The following is a 19,845-nucleotide window of genomic DNA, read 5'->3' on the forward strand; positions in this document are numbered from 1 at the left end:
TGTTGTACACACGCCTCAGACCATTTAATTTAGTGATTATTAGGACAATTAACTTTCAAAAAAACCTCATGTACAAAAAAATGCCTCACAGAAGTGCTTCAAATGCTGGTTTGGCAGCTTTTGATTTGATTTGATTTTTATTTATTTATTTTTGTGTTTTCTTCCATGAACAAATGAAAAATGGCCAGGTGTCATCTGTAAAAATTATATGAACTAAATTCTGTGCAACTTGCATTGCTCTTATATGTCTTCCCTCACAATCTCAAACAACACAAACATGGGAAACTATTGAGCCCAACAAAAGCAATTATGAGATTCAAAGAAGAAATTGGAGTCCCACAGGGGCAATCTTCAATGGAAAACTAAACTGAAAAAAGCATCAATCTTTTATGTGTATATATATATCGCCAGACGAAGAACAAAAAAAGGACAAAAAAAAAAAAAACTAAGCATTGAACTCCATTTAACAGAAAGTGCATTTTGATTTATGATCTGAAAAAACTTCAACTTAGAAACCAAATTAGAGAGACAGAAAGAAATAAACCAAAAAGTACTACGCACTGCCTCCTGCCTCCACTTGGAACGACTCCATGCGACTGCGACTGCAACAGCAACAGCAGACACCAGTGCCGACGACCCGCCAATCTCTCCGGCAATTAGTCAGGGGCGGACTCCAGTTCTACTGACTTGAAGGTTAGAAGCTTTACACTTACAGACTTATCACTTACTCAAATTTTTTCTTTGAATTCTTCTCCATAAGTGACAATAATCATAAGTTAATTGCTCTGTTGCCTGCCTGCCTCTACGTGTGGTTAGTTCCTATTTCTAAATTTGGATTTATTTACAGTTCAATTAATCAATTATGATTCATGTTCCTGCCCAATAAATGTAATTTAGGGATTTCTGATTTAGGGCTTTGATTGAGGAAATTGACCCTTTTCTGATTTAGGGCTTTGTTACTTATTTATATGTAAATTGATTATTGATAATATTGATTTGGAAAGATTGAAATTTTTTCTGACTTTTGGTAGGTAGGAAATAGTATAAACTGATTTAGGCATTTCTAATCTTGTTGATTTTTCATTTTTGGTTGGTTTGTTTCAGTTATGGAAATATACTTTAAACGTACATCTACGATTTCCTGTGATAAACAAAATATCGGCGAAAGGAATGTTCGAAAGAAAAGGGATGAAAACGATGTTGGGGATGTTGATGTTGATGTTGGAGATGTTGGGGGTATTGGAGACGTTGGAGATGTTGATGTTGGATTTGGGGGTATTGGAGACGTTGGAGATGTTGATGTTGGATTTGGAGATGTTGGAGATGTTGGGGATGTTGATGTTGCACAGCTTCCCTCTGATCCTGGATTGAGAGTTCCAATACAGAATTATGATGTTAATATTCGAGATGTGATTCGAAGAGCATATATGCAAAGAGGTCCTTGTCAGCCTCGCAATCATATATTTCCACCCACAAGAATAGGTAAAATAGACCGACGATTTTGTGTTTCGTGGTATAATGAGCATCCCACTTGGTTGGAATACAGTATAGCAAAGGATGCAGTTTTTTGCTTTTATTGTTATCTTTTCGGTTTGAATGATGGTTCATTTGTTAAAGGTGGATTTTCAAATTGGAAAAAGAAAGAATATATAAGAAAACACATTGGGCCTTCAAGTAGTGCACACAATCAAGCTCGGGTCAAATATGAATTGTTCAACAATCAAGAACAAAGTATTCGATCTTGTCTCGTTAAACAATCGCATCAAGCTCGAACAAATTATCGAATCCGATTAAATGTTTCAATTGATTGTGTTCGATTTCTTCTACGACAAGGGATGGTATTTCGTGGACATGATGAATCTGAAGATTCAAACAATCAAGGAAACTTTCTTGAACTATTGCATTGGTTGTGTGATCATAATCCTGAGATTAAGGCCGTTGCTTTGACAAATGCACCTGAAAATTTGAAATTAACATCACCAAGAGTGCAAAAAGATATTGTAAGTGCTATTGCTTCTGAATGTCTACATGTGATTATCGAAAATATTCGTGATAGTTTCTTCTCAATTTTAGTTGATGAATCTCGAGACATTTCTGTGAAAGAGCAAATGTCAGTTGTCATTCGTTATGTGAAGAATGGGTGTATATTGGAACATTTTATTGGTGTCATTCGTGTTTTGAATACCACAGCTGCCTCACTTAAGGCTGCAATTGATCAATTATTCTCAACACATAGTTTAAGCATATCTAATTTGAGAGGCCAGGGATATGATGGAGCTAGTAACATGCGAGGTGAGTATAATGGCCTCAAAGCACTTATTTTGAAAGAAAATCCAAGTGCTTACTATATTCATTGCTTTGCTCATCAACTTCAATTAGCTCTTGTAGCCGTGGCACAGAAACATCCGAAGATTGAAACTTTCTTCACTACAGTACATAGATTGGTGAATATTGTTGGAGGATCAGCTAAACGGAGTGATCTTATTCGAGAGAATCAAAGATTGAAAATTCTTGAATCACTCAGTATTGGTGAAATATTAAGCGGACGAGGTCTCAATCAAGAAATTACTCTTCAACATCCTGGGGATACACGTTGGGGCTCTCACTATAGTTGTTTAATTAACTTGATTACCATGTTTTCAACTATAGTGAAGTAATTGAGATGATTGCTACTGATTCTACAAGTACCAGAACAAAAGGTGATGCATGCATTTCATTGGAGTTGATGTTAAGATTTGAATTTGCATTTAATCTATATCTCATGAAAAAGATTTTAGGGATTTCAAACGAATTGTCAAAAGCATTACAAAGAAAAGATCAAGATATTGTCAATGCTATGAAATTGTTGCAAATATGTAAAACAAAACTCTAAACCATGAGAGATGATGGATGGGATTCTTTTTTGGGAGTGATTTGTTCGTTTTGTGAAACTCACAAGATCAATATTCCCGATATGGACGATATGTTCGTAACTGTAGGTCGTTCACGGCGTGAGACAGTGACAAATTTGCATCATTTTTGTGTGGAAATGTTTTATGCCGTCATTGATATGCAACTTCAAGAGCTGAATGATCGTTTTTCTGAAGCAAATAGTGACTTGCTTATTTGTGTTGCATGTTTATCTCCTAATAATTCATTTGCTGCTTTTGACAAGATCAAATTGATTCGACTATGTCAGTATTATCCGGTAGATTTTGATGCAGCAGATATCCTAGAACTTGATGATCAACTAGATATGTATATTATTGATATGCTCACTTCTGAAGACTTGGAAGAATTACAAGGCATTAGCGATCTTGCACAAAAGTTTGTTGTGAAGAATAAACATGAAGTGTATCCATTAGTCTACAAACTTGTGACACTAACCTTAGTTCTTCCCGTGGCTACTGCTACAGTCGAGAGAGCATTTTCTACGATGACTTACGTCAAAAATCGTCTGCGCAATCGAATTGGAGATTAATGGTTGAATGATAATTTGATTGCATATATTGAGAAAGATGTTTTTGATAAGATTGAAAATGATGTAATTATTGAACGTTATCAAAGTATGAGAACACGTAGAGAGCAATTGTAATAAGATATATCTTATTTTAATTTTTTTCATCACTTTTTTAAAAGTTCGTTACTGACCCCCTAGTCTATAATGTCTGCGTCCGCCCCTGTCCATGTTTCGGCTCCATTAAAAATAGATTTTGGAGAAAATATTTTTTGAAGTAGTATTTTTTCTGGAGAATATGTAATTAAAAAATAAGAAAAAATTTTGAGTTTACATGTAATAATATTTTGTTGAAAAGTGTGTGATAGGAAATAAAGAAGAGAAACAAAAAATGGAGTCCAAACAGGGATCTATAATGACTCTAGGTGCATGAGGTGTGAGATGAAAAGCTTGGGCAGAAATGTACGGAGTGGAAACAAAGTCTTTTGCCTTTTTCTTTTTTGTTTGTTTGTCTAATTATTTATTGGATAATATAAAGTTTTGCCCATTTTGAAATTGTTAAAAACATAGTCAAAGTTAATTTTTTGGTCAACTAATGAAAACACAGATAGTTTCCGTCCAAATTTCCTTCGAGAACACTCAATTAAATGGTTTAGGACCATGTGTGCAACGAACGAAAGGCTAGGGTAATAATTACATAAATTTGAAAGGCTTGGGATCGTGATTTCAATTATCCTTAATATAATCTATCTAGCTCCTATTTGGCCCCCATTAAAATTATAATTCATTTTTCATTCTCTTCTTATCAACCACACATTTTCTATTAAAATAATATTACACGTAGTCGCAAAACTTTTTCTTCTTTTTTAACCGCAAATTCTTCAAAGAAGCACTATTCCAATCATTAAAAATTGAAATAATGGGGACTAAACAGGGGCCTAGTATCAATGGCGGATCTAGGTAGTGGCGAGCTAGGGCATTCGTCGGAAGCATTTTTTTTTGGCTAACAATAGATTAAGGTTTTAACTTATATTACAGATAATTCTTTCTTCTTTCATAGTCCCTTTCTAGTTAAAATGGCTAGAGCTTGTATTTACATTTTGCAAGTCTCAATTTCGAATCTCTTCACAGCCATTTATTGTGCAAATTTTTTAGTTTTACAATTTCCACCAAAATTAATGAAATAGGAAAGAGCTGGAGGAGATTCAAACCATGAGCTCTTCTTCTGATCATTGAAAGCCTGACCACTTTGGCATCCATTGCTTTTGACACTTAATTCAACAAAATAATATATATTATATTTATTGGGTTTAATAAAATTATAAAGATTCAAAATCATGCTCTTCCTTTAAACTATACGAAACTTGACAACAATGACATTTGGTGAATGTACGGTTTATTCTTATAACAGAATTTTATATGTTCAATATGAATAAAACAATTATTATATTTAAATTTTATGCCTTATTTTATTTTCATTTTTTTAAAAATACATTTTTATCTATCTTATTTTTAATTATACATTCTTCAATAAAATAATATTACACGCAAATTCAAAACTTTTTCCTTATTTTTAACCTCACATTCTCCATGAAATCACTATTTCAAAATGTATTTTTTGCTAAAAAAAAAAAGGACACCAAACGGGCTATTAATACTTTATTGCGGCTGATGCTTGACAATCAATGGTCATCCGTGCTGACTCAAAATTCTGGATTCGCCACTGCCTAATATTATCTAATATAATTTTATACTAAATTCCTTTTACAAAAGGAATTACCTACATAAAATTTGGAAAATTTTTTGACTACGACTATGTTCACATTTAAAAGTTTATACACTTTGCTTATGTGAATTCCATTATCCATTAAGATTTCGGGCATATTAGAAAAAATATATTAGAATGATTTACTTCAAAAAGGTTAGAATTGTGAAGTGGAGCAACCCGAATTCTTATATATTGATTATTGTTTTTATATTTGCATGATGTGATATTTTAATATTAAATGTCTCCATGATGGTAAAATTCTTGTCAAAATACCAAACTTATAATATGACTATTCATTTGAACTTTTTAGATGTATCAAATTACTCATTCGGGTTTTTTTTTTTTTTTATTCTCATACCATATCGAGTCTTAAAATTTATCTTCAATATTCAATTTTATTAAGAGGAATAATCCAACACTTTCTACATAATTTAAAAATGTCTTTTTCATTACATTTTAATACAAAGCACAAAACGTATCAAAATTCTTCTACGCCTTCAGTATTTCTCGATGTGTGGAAGACCACAAGCAATATCAACTTTTCATTCATATAGAAGTTCAAAAGATTTAATGGTTGCCATGCTTTTGGGGAGCTTTTGTACTTGAAGCACGGATATCGCATATTCATTCTTATCCAACAACATCATTTTCTCTCCCACACTAAATGTCAAGAGTTCAATATCAACCTCTTCTAATATTGATTTTAATACAGCAGTCCCAAATCAAAGATGAATTTAGATTTTGCGCGTTAAAAGATAAAGTACGTGCGATTTTGAGTAACCAATTGATGCTGATATTTGGCTCTCAAGGATCATTTCCGGGTGAACAAAAAGAGGTCTCAAAATTTGGATGTATCCACGAAAGTTCATCGAAGAAACATTAGATGCTGTAAATTGATAGTTTTAGTGATGTTTTTGAAATCTATTGCATATCTTGATAGATGAGTTTTTGTCTGAACCTAATAGATGCAATTCATAGAGCAATGTTGAGAATAAAATTCAAATTTTGATACTCTTTTGGTCAAGGGAAAAAAAAACCTAATAGATCCAATTCATAGAGCAATGTTGAGAATAAAATTCAAATTTTGATACTCTTTTGGTCAAGGAAAAAAATAGAAAAAAGGAACGAAAGCTAATGAAGATTACCATATGAGTTGAACTTTTGAAACTAGTAAATGAATTTTGACAGATAACAAAATTGATGTTTTAATTGAATTCCGGGCCACTAGGAGCGTGATGTCAAGGGATAAAATCCTACATCGAATAAAGATGGAAACATAGAAATAAGGTGTTGAGCTACTCATCTTAATAATGTTGACATTTTAAGATGAAATTTCAAATCTTACTATGGTATTAGAGCCCATTAACCTCCAACGAACGGTTCGATTCAATTAAAATTCAATAAATGAACATACGGATTTGAAGATTGGTTTGCTCAAACGAGCCACTATTTTGCGGGAGCATATCAAGGGATAAAATCTCACATGGAATAAGGATGAAGAGATAGACCAACTTATAAGATTTTGAACTACTCATCTTCATAAGGTTAACTTTTTAAGATGGACCCCAATCTTTAACACCCAATTACTCATAAGGGACAATTGTATAATTTGTTTTCGAATCAATTTTACCCTGACCAAATAAGTTTGTATTCAACCTTTAAAAAAGAACAAGTTGATTCATAACTTTTTATTATAATATGAAGCATTAAAATTTTTTTGTTATATTATCACAAAGGCCCTCGTGAAAATATATTTCACTTTAAAATTTCAAGTACTAGTCCAAATTACAAAATAATTTTAACTTCATAAAAACGGATGAATAAAAATCATTTGATGAACAAGGAATTTTTTCTTCTGTTCAATTTAACATACTAAATATAGCAAATTTTACATGTATTTTTACACGAAAAATTTGTTCAAGCATGCGAGAAATGCACGCTAGGGGATTAGTTATTATTGTGTTTGCTGTTAGTTGTTTTAATTATTGTTTTTTGTTAACTGCAAATCTTTAAAAAACTAGAATTAAGATTCAATTCAGTTCAGTTCTCGATGTTTGTTTAATATAAATGAGATATTGATTTCTATCATCAATTTTCAGCATTCTTGTGTGAATTAATAAACAAGGTTCTATCTTGTGTTCGTTTTATTTCATGTTTATCACTGCACAATAACATTCAAGCAAGTTTTAGTAGAATTAAGGAATGTGAATGTTACATTATGTTAGTGAGGGAGCCAACTGTGCATAGAGATTTTATTAACTATGGCTATTAACAAGACAACTTGGCTTAGAGATTTCATTAATGTGGCTAGAAACAAGATTAGTCGCAGCAGTTGTAGTATAATAACAAGAATTAAAGAATTCTAAGACTTCTTGTTGGATTACGACCTAAACTTTTAAAATTGGTGAGTGGTGATACATGTAAGCTGGGTAAGGGCGGATCTTGCGCGGTAGTTGTAGTATAATAACATGAATTGAAAAATTTTCAGACTTCTTATTCGATTACAACCTAAACTTTTAAAATTGGTGAGTGGTGATACCTGTAGTTGGGTAAGAATGGGTCTCCCAAAGCTTCAGTTAGACCACATTTTTGGCATCTATGGATCAAAATATTCTTAAAACCGTTTCATCTAGTAGAAAGTGCACATGATCATTATAGAAAGAGACATGCTATACTATATATATACACCGGTGTATGAATAGAAAAATCCTTATAGAAAATTGGTTTTCAATACCCCTCCATCACATGCATGCAAAGCTTTTTTGGTTTTCGTGAATAGGAGGTTACAAGACTTGAACAAAGGCGGCTCAAGCAATTTAGGGGCTTTAAGAGAAATTGTCAAGGGGCATTTTCAACAACAATAATAAAACAATTAAATCATTGATTAAAATTTCATGATAGCAATCGACAGTACGAGGGTTGAGGTATCTGTTAAAATTATATATATTAGACGGAATTACAGACAATGATACTGTTGGTGATTATTAACATACCTTCGTTAGCGATTATGGATGACAATATCGTCAATTATCGAGAAACACCGTTAATGTTTCAATCACCAACAATATGATTGTTTGTGATTATGATTGAAGTCATAATATGTGGATGATTCAAACGAAATTATTGACAACTATACTATTGGTGATCACTAACACACCGTTGTCATCAATTATCAATGATAATGTTGATGAAAATCACCGACTATGCTTGAATTACAGAGGGAAAATTTTAGGTGTCACTCAATATATTTTATTTTATTACAAGAATGGGATGATGGAAGAGATCAACATGTTTGTCATTTTGCAAGGGAAGATGGTAATTTATGTACTTCATAATTTATGTTTTAGCTTAATATTATTTATGATAAATATTTTATGCACAATCTTGTGTAGGATGCTAATGCAGGTTTTTGATAGGTTTTGATGATAAAGTACGGCCAACTCATGTTCTACGACTTAATTTAAGACGTACAATCTTCATCTAGTGTTATTGGTGGGAATATCATGTATATATTTTGTTGTTCTTTGGGCAATAATTAGGGTTATATTTTGTATCTCAATATTCATTTGTGGAACTTTTACTTTGGCTTTTTTTGAAATAATATTGCAACAAGCTGTAGAAAGTTCAAAGATAGTGGTGAGAATATGCTGGGCAGAGGAAGAGAACACCAATGAACTCTTGGGGAGAAAATTTTGAAATTGAAATGGTCATATACAATAATCTTCTTTCATAGTTACTTATTTAATAGGTGATGATATGTCTGTCTAAGATTCTAACTAAAGTCAATATATGTTAGTGATTTGAATGAAATTACAGACGATAATAATGTTAGTGATTATTGACACACCTTCATCAACGATTATCGATGATAATGTCGCTGTTGATGTTGTCGAGAATCACCAGCGGTAAGTTACTTAATAATTTTTTTTTATTTCTATATATATATATATATATTATCATTTTATTATTTCCTTATAATATTCTCGACCTGTAAGTTATTCTTTGGGTGAATGTTACAAAACCCACTAACCTTTACCCTATCGCGGAATACCCCCTATATGACATTTTTAGTGCAAAAGATCCCCCTTACCGTACAAACTCGTTAGTGAAGCCGTTAACTCCACTTAAGAGGGCAAAAATGAATACTTTATGAAAGAACAATGCAGTCTTTCCTCACCTCTTCATTGCTTAAGGGGTAAATGGTAAATTTATTGACCAATTTTAAAAAGGTAAAATGATAAATTTGTATTTTTTAAATAAAATAATTAAATAAAAATCTGCAAGCAAACTGACCCACACCACCCACGACTTTCATCTTCTTTCCCTATCCTCCCAACCCAAACCTCAAACACAAATTATCGACTTCTAAATCTCCTTCATTCGCTTCTTTCGTTTTTGCCATTAATTCACTTACTTCCTTTAAACTTATAAATCCCTTTATAAGTATCGCACTCCCATTTCATCTTTTCAGCCTCTCCATCATTTCTTTAGAATGCCCTTTTATAAGAAAGGTAATTAGCATATAATGTCCTTACCTTTCATTATTATTATGAAAATCACCTTTAATTTTTTTTTTTCACTATTATTTCCACATTTCATTGTGTAAAATGTCATTTCATCATTTTTCACAATTAAAAACTGTGAAATGACAATATACCGTTCTATTTAAATAAAACAAAAAGAAAAAGAAAGAATTAATTACAATCATAGTCCCAAATTTATTAAAAAATTACAAAATGAGTCCCAAATAAATCAGTAAAAGGGTAATTAGTACACAATATTCCTACCTTCCATTATTATTGTGAAAAATTTCATTACCTTTCATTTTTTGGCATTTTCTCTCGTAATTACACCTTTGATTGCACAAACCATTATTTCTATCCATTTTCATCCAATTTCTCAATAAAAGGCTAGAAATGAGGAAAATATACCCTCCTATTTAAATAAAAAAGAAAAATAAAGAATTAATTGCAACCATTGTCCTAAAAAAAATTAAAAAGTGCAAACGAATCTTAAATAAATTATTAAAAAATTAGAAATTAATTTTTTTATAAAAAAAAAGAGTCCTAAAAAATTGGAAATTTAAAAAAATAATTTTTTCTTTTTTCTTTTAATAAGAGGGTTTATTCGTCGTTTCATAGCTTTTACTGAGAATTAGATGGAAATGAATAGAAATAATGATTTCCGCAATTAAAGGTGAAAATGTATTAAAATAACATAAAATCATATGCTACATGAGCGGGGGCAGTTAAAGTAGACGAAGACTGACAATGAAGGGTTTGGGTAAAGAAGATTAGAAAAGTAATAACGAATCGAGTAGATAATCTCACTCTTAGATTGATCTCAGTCCAACCAATGTTCTTTTGGGACGTCCTTCGCTGCACAAGCAGACAGTAGTGCCCTCTATACTATATGGTATTAGTGTTTTAAGTACAAGACTCCCGAAGGATGAGGATTAGAAATTGCTGAATCAATTGCTCCTCTAGAATGGTTGGTAATACCATGTATGGACATTACATGCTTGTTACCCTTTCACTAAATTATTTAATACTCGTTTACACTTTTTTTAAAAATTTGGGACTATGGTTATAATTAGCTCTCTCTTTTTTCTTTTTCTTTTTTTATTTAAGTATATATGTATATTCGTCATTCCACAACTTTTAATTGAGAAAATTAATGAAAATGACCTTTCGCACAATGAAAGGTGAAAATAAGAATAAAAATATCAAAATATAAGAAGTAAGGATGTTTTCCACGGTGGGAAAGTTATGTGCTAATTATTATCTATAAGAATTCCATCTTTTAAGATTACTATTTTTGGTCAGATAAGTTCTAAATCTTTGATAGAAGCATAAGATTTGTGGTCTATAAAATACTTTGAGAATCGACAAGTCACCAGGAAACTCTTTAAACCTTCAAACCAAAAGCCCAAAAGAACTCATGAAGAATTTAATCTTAATTGTACAAGAATTGTTCGAATATCAGTAACTGATCCTTATGCAACAGATCCCTCCAGTGATAAAGAGGACAAGCTTTTCAGTCGATGGCGAGTTTAAAAGTATGCCAATGAAATCAAAATTAGATATCTAGTAAAATCCATGCAAAATGCCAAAAGTAGTGGTACTAATTGTTAGAAGAGTCTTCAACCCAAGCAGAGGTCGATGAAGGTGACTAAAGGAGGTGACAATGACAAATGGTGGCGTTACAATGTTCCGGGGTGTTAGGCAGATGCCTTAGGAAAAATGGGCGATGGAGATAAGAGATCCATCCCTGAAAGTTAGGCTTTGGTGGTTACTTATGATATGGAGGAGGAAGCTGCAATGGCATATGATCAATGGACAATGAATTGGGGTTTTGGGTGGGGTGGGGTTTCATAATTTTTTATTTAATTATTTTATTTGAAAAAAAAATGAATTTATCATTTTTCCTTTTTAAAATTAGTAAAAAATATATATATATATCATTTTGCCCTTGAGAAGTTGAGAGGTGAGGAAAAACTGTATTGCCTTTTCAAAATTTATTCATTTTGGCCCTCTTAAGTGAACTTAATGGTCCACTATCGAATTTGGACGGTGGGAATGCTTTCTTCACTGAAAAAAGGAGTATTCTAACAAAATTAAAGGATAGAAAGGTATGTGCAATATGAGTAAAGGTTAGGGGTTTTGGGTCATTCATCCTTATTTTTTAAAACTTTTATCATTCACAACAAATTTTTTGATTAATATTTAATTTATTTATTGATGAAATTTTCTTTGGTAAATTAAATTTGTTAAGCTATTTATGTTTCAAATATTACTAATTTAAAAACCATTCATAGCGTTTAATTATTTTTTGAGGGACTTTAATTATTTTCTTAATGTTATTAGTTACCAATAAAATTTTCATAAGAAAAACAAAGACACTGATATATAAATTTTAAAAATTGGAGGTCATTGATAAATCGAGGGCTAACTTACTTAATATTCGAATGGGCTCTATACTGAAACTCATACTGATCTTCATGTGTTTTGATATCATACTAAAAACCACATTATTAGAACTTGTTTAGGAGTACTTAAAATTTCTATTTAAGGTGTTGGCTCATTAATTGTGGAAAATATGTAGTTGCCAAGTCATATGACCAACAATGCTACGTGTACACCTTTGATGTATACTCCAGTTGATAGCCCTCTAATTGAAGGTGGGGCCTGCGAACCCCACCCGTATTAAAAGCTGTCAAACTAAGTGTACACTAAAAGGTGTACATTTAGCATTTTTCTTTATTCACCCACCACAATTCATGGCAACACAAGCACCTCTTTACAATTCAACAAGGTATTTTCTTTTGTTGGGGGATGTAGGGTTGAGTGGGGTAGGAATGGGGTACTGCCTTCAAACATGATGCCTTTTGTCTTATGTGTCTTCTCTATCCAGTAGCTTCTTTATAATTTTATTTGGTGTAAAAATTGATTTGACATAGTTGGCAACCACTTTTTCTTTAATTTGTTCTTTTTTCTTTGAATCTTCACACATGAATTGGTCTCTAACTCTTTATAATAATTACATAGTTAGTTATCAATGACAAAAGAGTAATGCCATTCATTATTATTGATGACCATCTTTCATGTCAGAAAACGAATTAGAAGATCAACTATCATCTAAATTAATTTTGAATACCACTGGTGATTAATAGTATTGTTCATGAAAAACAATTTAAATTTCTATAAAATGCTATGTAAACCGTTAACATCTTAATTTATAAAGGTAATATTCTCTAACTTGAGACTGTACCTAAAACTTTGAAGTGGGATATAAATGTTTTCATAATTGGAAAATATTGCATAGTTATAATGAAATATGGACGACCAACTTGTATCACTATAGAAGATCAAGAGCTAGAGTTATTCTTGAGCGACAACCCCCTAGACGTCCATGGGGTTGTCAAAGGGGCTTTTACCTAAGAACTAACTTTCTGCCTATATGTTGGGAACCAAGGGAGAAATTTCTCAAAAAGATGTTAGAATTAGCGATGGAAAACAATTTTTTATCATTATATTCAGATTCTCAAATTTTTACTTTTGTCGAAAATATATTTTTTACAAAAATCAAATAATTGTTATAGCAGTTCTAAATCCCAAGCGACCCCTATACGTACACGAATAATGTTACTTATACATAATGAAGTTACATAATGATTTGCATACAAATAAGGTATCAAAAAGATTGTGATTTTTTTTTAAGACATTCTGACTCAATCATATCTCACCACATTTTATATATGTAAATTACTATGTACATGTATAGCACAGACAATACTTACACACATAAGATTCAATGATACATACGGTCCAAAAAAGTAACTAACATGCAATTGTAGTTACTTTATAGATAAAGCTAGCAAATTTTCGAATCAATGTTGTTATTACACATATTTATAGTGAGGAAACCGTGTTGCAAACAGACTATTATCAAGAGTTTCTAGCATCACTTCTCATATTTGGTGGTGAGCAATTCTAGATTATACTTTTGCATTTGTATTTTTTTTTTTTTTTGATATTCAGGTATCCCAACTTACACTAGACTAAATTATGGACCTCCAAAACGCTTGCCCCTAGAACCTTGGAGGGGGTAAATCGCGGATTATGCCTCAACTGGATCACAGGTTCCCCCACCGCCTGTAGACTTCTACGTACAAGAGATCCTCCTCCAAAGTGATTGCTCCATACCAAATAAATCTGGCCACAGGTTCCCGCCAGGATTCGAACCTCCACCCTGTCACTGGAAGCAAGACAAATGTTGATTGATCCACCAGTTGAGCTGTGCCCCAAGGGGCAGTTCTAGATTTTACTTTTGCATTTGTTTATTTTTTATTTTTTATTTTTTTTAATAGATTATCCATCCTTTTCTGTTCTTCCACTTCGATGTTACTAGTAAAATGTTTGGATTGATAAATTATATGAATCCTAAAGAGGTGTTGAACTTGTTGGAACGTTCATGTACGTATAATATGTCGTTTTTCATCTCATGCCTACAATGGGTAGGAGTTATAATTTCTATTATGCGTGACAAAAAGTGATGGCAACACGTTATACCTCCACTATTGATGTGGTAACACCACATGTTGTCATGTTCACGGTGACATTATAACTCTTACCAATTGTGAACATAAGATTAGATATGTGTACTATGTCCTATCTCAAATATGTGAAAAATAAAAAATAAAAATAAAAAGTACAAACTGTAGAAATGACATAGACTTGACTTGAAATTTCAATTTGGGCCATATCATCAATATCTCCAACTTCACCCATTCCTTCAACTACATTCAGAGGGTGACCAGGAGAAGCATAATTGAGTCCTTTTCAAATTCTAGAATTCACTTCAAATACTATTAAAAAAAATGTTGAACCCCAACTTTAAGGGTCCCCCATCGTCCCTGTCCTGGAGTATCGTGAGGAAGGTAAATCGCAGGTTATGCCTCCAAGGATATAGAGTGGAAGGCTGCTTGTACACTTGCACTTACCCAAAAGCCAAATCCATATTTCAGGATTCGAACCCTTGACGCAGCAGCCTCAAACAAAGTTGGATTTTTCTACCCTCCCCTTTTACCACTTGGAGATGTGCCCTGAGGGCACTTCAAATACTATTAATTTAAGCCGGGAGGGGGATTAAAAAATATTATATTGATACATAGCAAAAAAAATAAAAATAAATAAAAAACTTTTTTAACCTAATAAAAACTAAATGGGCATGGGCAAGCCGCCCCTGGTTGAGCTTTACTTCAAGAAAATGGCAGAGCCACAAGGTGCCGGGGCGGGTGGTGGCCGCTCGCTCAACATTTTGAATTTTTTTTTTATTAAATCTATATAGAAATTTGGATTCTCTCAAAAATAAATAATAATAATAATAATAATAATAATAATAATAATAATAATAATAATACTAATAAAGGATACCGTTATTTACATTCACAGATTTTATATATGCACTCACTCTATATATATCCCTATTAAAATTTTAAAATTTAAAAAAAATATATTATTTTCGTGAACATCAAATTATAATATTGTCCTTATCAAATTTATTCATTTAAATATTAAATATTCATTCCACTATAAATACATTCCTAATATAATTTCGAAAATTACTTTATTCATCCAATCACTATCAACATTTAATCTGATTTTTACTTTTATTTTCTATATTGTTATGTCGGTAGTTTAATATTTAGTTATAAACGTTAGCAGATCTTTTTTTCTTTTTTCTTTTTTTGAATTTAAATGATTTTGTCACAAATATACTGCTCACTTAACCAAACAAATCCCTCTTCGAATCATATATTAATCAATTTTTTTTTTATAAACTCATAATTTTGATTGTTTGTGTTTCGATTGATAGTTTTAAGTTTGTTTCCTTTTATAATTTAAAAATATTTGGACAAGTATTGAAACTTTTCTCGAATATTTTCATCTGTCAAACCAATACTTAAAAAAACATAAAAAAATATGATTCCATTTTTCATATTATGAAAAAAATTATAACTCTAATAATGTGTTGATTTTTTATTTTTTAAATTTCCAGTTAAGATAATATTTTATGATTAAGGTTTTATGATTTTAATTATGATGCTTCATGATTATTAGAATTTTAGTTAAACAAAAGCTCTAAAAGAATATAAAAAAGTTTAAAAGAATTTATGAAAATAAACATTAGCGGATGAATTTAGAACAATATATTTTTATTTAATTTTATATATGTCTATTTTGATAAATTTACATAAGATCAAAAATATAATATAATTATCTATTTAAAAGTGGATGTATATATAAAAACTATGGATATAAATAACGGTATCAAAACAAAATACATGTACCATTTGAACATTTTTCGATCATTGGAAAACTCTGTTTCTGCTACTGTTTCGAAAATCCCTTGCGCGATAAGAAAGTGTGTGTGAGAGAGACAGCAAGTGAGCAACCAGACGCATATCCGCATCCCTATATAAACAAGACCTATTGAGAATTACTCTCACTCAAACCAACAAATTCAATCTCTTCCGTTTACTTCAAACCACGGGAAAAATGGCTGCCTTTCCTTCTTTTCAATTCGACTCGTCACTTTATCTGCCAAACTCTCCCATCAATAAAATGTGTGGCTCTATCGAGGAAATTACGAACACGCATTCTTTTCAATTTTATGAGCCGGAAACTCTTCAAAATCTCGATCAGAGCCACACAAAATTTTCGACTCTGATTAGCGATATCGAGCCTTCTCTGAGCCATGTAACACACAAGAACATTAGCATGGATAATTCTTCATCAATAACAAAACCAAATCCAATTCTCTTTATGGACAAGAAGAAGAGGAAATTGAAAGTGGGTTCTTCTGCAAATTCTGCTCAATCCAAGGACGATTTTTTTTACACAGATATTCATACACATTAAAATTCCGTCCATTAATTATATAATCTAGTCATGTCGAGTACTACTTATTGATCATTAGTTCATGTGTGTATTAGGATGCGAGAGAAGCCAAAATAAAGAAGCCCAAAAAGTGCAAAGAGGTCGACGAGAAAGAGAAGACAAAGAAAGACGAGAAAAAAGCTGAAGAAAAACCTCCGACAGGCTACATTCATGTAAGAGCAAGAAGGGGCCAAGCAACAGATGGCCACAGTCTTGCAGAAAGAGTAATATATACTGTCTCTTAATTATTTCTTTTACATAATATTTTTTTACCTTAATTTCCACAAAAAAAGAAAAAAAAAATCCTATTAAATTACCCGAATTTGGAATATAAATTTTCACAATTTGTTTTTCAATTTATATCAGGCGAGGAGGGAAAGAATAACTGAAAAAATGAAGCTTCTCCAAGCTCTTGTTCCTGGTTGTGACAAGGTGAATATTATAGATAATAATAAATAAAACATTTTTCGTCCGAGGATGAGGCGCACAAAGAAAGAGCTAAAGAAATTAACTTTCATTCATTCTAGTCATGCTCGTTGTCATCATACATGCACCGAGTACAACGTCTTTATGGCTCGTAGCCTCATTCAGTCTCACGACTCGACAGAAATTTTGCAAATTTATTATTATACTCCAAATTTGGCAACTCGGTAGTCTCAATGTTTAGAAATTCAATTTGTTGGAAGTTCTTTATCCGACAGCTTCATGTGGGTTGAGTGATGAACAGGTAACTGGGAAGGCCCTTATGTTGGATGAAATAATCAACTATGTCCAGTCCCTTCAAAATCAAATCGAGGTATAAATTCTCTTTTTCCCCTTCAAATTAACTTATTATATACATAGAATTGATCTCCAACTCTCAGTTAATAGGATAAAAACTTTTCACCACTAACGTGGTAAGAGAACTTTAGTGATGATTATCTGGATTTATGACCCTTTCAGGGAAACATAACTAAGATTCTCCTGTCATATCAGCAATGTAAAATTTTATTCTATCCACTAGGAACAAGAAATTAGGATTGATTATATACAATATTAATTTATAAAATTGATAAATATTTTCATCTCGATATATATATTTAGTTTCTCTCAATGAAGCTCGCTTCAACTAATCCAATGTTCCACGACTTCGGAATGGACTTGGAATCATTCATGGTTAGACCTAATCAGGTACATGAATTTATTTTTATCTTTTTAGTAATATTTTATTTTTCAATTTTAATTATTTTCTTTGTTACATAAACATGCAGAATTTACTCGGCTTGCAGTGTAGCCCTATACAAACAGCAGCAAATGACTACCCTCTACCGGATAATTCGTCTAATATCCTTCTGCTTCAACCAGGCCAAGTGCCTAATATCTTCTCCAAGGTACATACGAACAAAGATTTTAGTTTTTTTTTTTCCCAGTACTTAACCCTGAGAATTGTCCAATTTACATGCAAATACTGGTAAATCAATGACGAATATAATGTCATTTTCAGGGGAATGGACAGTTCTTGTGGGAATTGGATGAACAAAGACAAAAAACTATGAATCAGCCAGGAGTCAGCTACAATTTGTGTTCATAAATGTATCTAGGTAAGCAATCAATCATTGTCTAATTAAAGTATGATTAATTCTTAATAAGTACGAATCATAGATTAAAAAGATTATTATCTTTTCAATGATGTTTTGTCCTACTTTATTATGTTTAAGGAATCCCAAAACATCATTAGCCAATTGGATATCGTAGAAAACTCTAGTCGCTTATTTTAGCAAACTTTCACCCAATTATATATTATTATTGTGCCATATACCAGATTTTGTTGCTTTCTCCGCTGTCACATCAAAAGGTTTAACCCCTCATTTGGCAAAATTTGTTAATAGTTTGTAATGGACAAACTTTCTTTTCAACCACATAAATTAATGGCTCCATAAGTACTATTCATTTATACACTAATTTTTATTTATTTATAGTTTAAAGCGTTTATATCCTCTCTTTTTCAAACCGAGGCTAAGTTATTAGAGAAAGGATACGTGTATTTGTTTACAAGTTTTCCTGAACAAACTCTCTCATGTGTGGACTAGATTCTTAAAGACTTTGATATCGCATCTAAAAATTTAAACTATTAAAAGGGACGACATGTAATTATTTAAACGTTGTCATCAACACTCTATAGTCTATATTGACAATTAAAAAATAAAATCCATGAGTACAGTTGGACAAGTTTTCCTAAAGATTGGCCCTTTTTATTGTAAGTACCTCCATATTCCGCTAAGCATTATTAGTTAATGATTTGACTCGTTAGTGATTGAAAAACATTTTTTTCTCAATATCGATTTGTTTAGAAATTCGAAACTATGAACTTAGTTGAACTAATGAAACCAACAACTTTTGTTTACTAAGAAAGCCGGTCAAGCTTTTACTATACCTCTTTATAAAAATTGTATACATGTTACGTTTTTAATGTAACTTTTCTAATGAACCTGTTCATGGTATTAGGGAATTTGCAGGAGCAAAAAAGAGAACAAATTAAGGAAACAAATTAAAAGTGGTGATGATATGATTCCTTTGTATAACTGGTGATGGAGAACAAGAGATTGTGGATGCTATGAGTCAAGTTGGACCGACCGGATAAGACCAGATCTTTAGCAGATCCTTTTGTGCTTTTGTCCAAATTCCTAGATATTTGCCTTTTCTCGTTAAAACATTAGATACATTAGTCAAAAAACATATTGTAATTTTTTATGGCAGTTAATATATTTTAGTACGTATACGTTCTTCCTCATTGCTATTCAATTTATCTTCGATTTGGCAACCGTTTGATTCAGATAAAAATCATACTTTTACTAGATTTTAATAAAAGTTAATAAAATAAATAATTAAAAAATTTGATAAAAGTAGTGAGTTTCATAAAGAAAGTGGTTAAAAATAAATTTAATGAAAAATGAATTTTAAAAATTAATGGTCAAATGGGGTTATTTAAGATCATCAAGTCTTGAGTGCATCCTAACTCCTTAAATTTCTAACATAATAGAAATTAAGGATTTTTCTATTTGTATATTGGGTTTACATCCTAGTATACAAACCCGCTCATAAGAGGGGACCAATGACAAATTAAAAAAAAAAATGTGAGCTCTCCTCTTATGAGGGGCTTTATACACCTGGATTGACACTCCAGTGTACAAGTAACAAAGTCCATAAATTAAACCCTTATT

General features: G+C 31.6%; 1 protein-coding gene across 2 annotated transcripts; it reads left to right on the forward strand.

Moving 5' to 3' along the window:
• Positions 1-16,122: 16,122 nt before the first annotated feature.
• On the forward strand, positions 16,123-19,415 carry LOC111374802 (transcription factor bHLH78-like). 2 transcript variants are annotated; one of them, XM_022997538.1, is made up of 8 exons: positions 16,127-16,558; positions 16,702-16,869; positions 17,012-17,077; positions 17,373-17,441; positions 17,729-17,815; positions 17,896-18,015; positions 18,129-18,225; positions 19,130-19,415. In XM_022997538.1, exons 1-7 carry the CDS (start codon positions 16,265-16,267, stop codon positions 18,213-18,215), a joined length of 891 nt encoding a protein of 296 aa, XP_022853306.1. In that variant the 5' UTR covers positions 16,127-16,264; the 3' UTR covers positions 18,216-18,225; positions 19,130-19,415. The 2 variants fall into 2 exon arrangements, with proteins under 2 accessions (XP_022853307.1, XP_022853306.1); XM_022997539.1 differs by lacking the exon at positions 17,012-17,077 and having other exon boundaries at positions 16,123-16,558.
• The last annotated feature ends 430 nt before the right edge of the window (positions 19,416-19,845 follow it).

This window comes from Olea europaea, unplaced genomic scaffold (assembly GCF_002742605.1).
Source record: "Olea europaea var. sylvestris unplaced genomic scaffold, O_europaea_v1 scaffold1292, whole genome shotgun sequence".
Taxonomy (NCBI): domain Eukaryota; kingdom Viridiplantae; phylum Streptophyta; class Magnoliopsida; order Lamiales; family Oleaceae; genus Olea; species Olea europaea.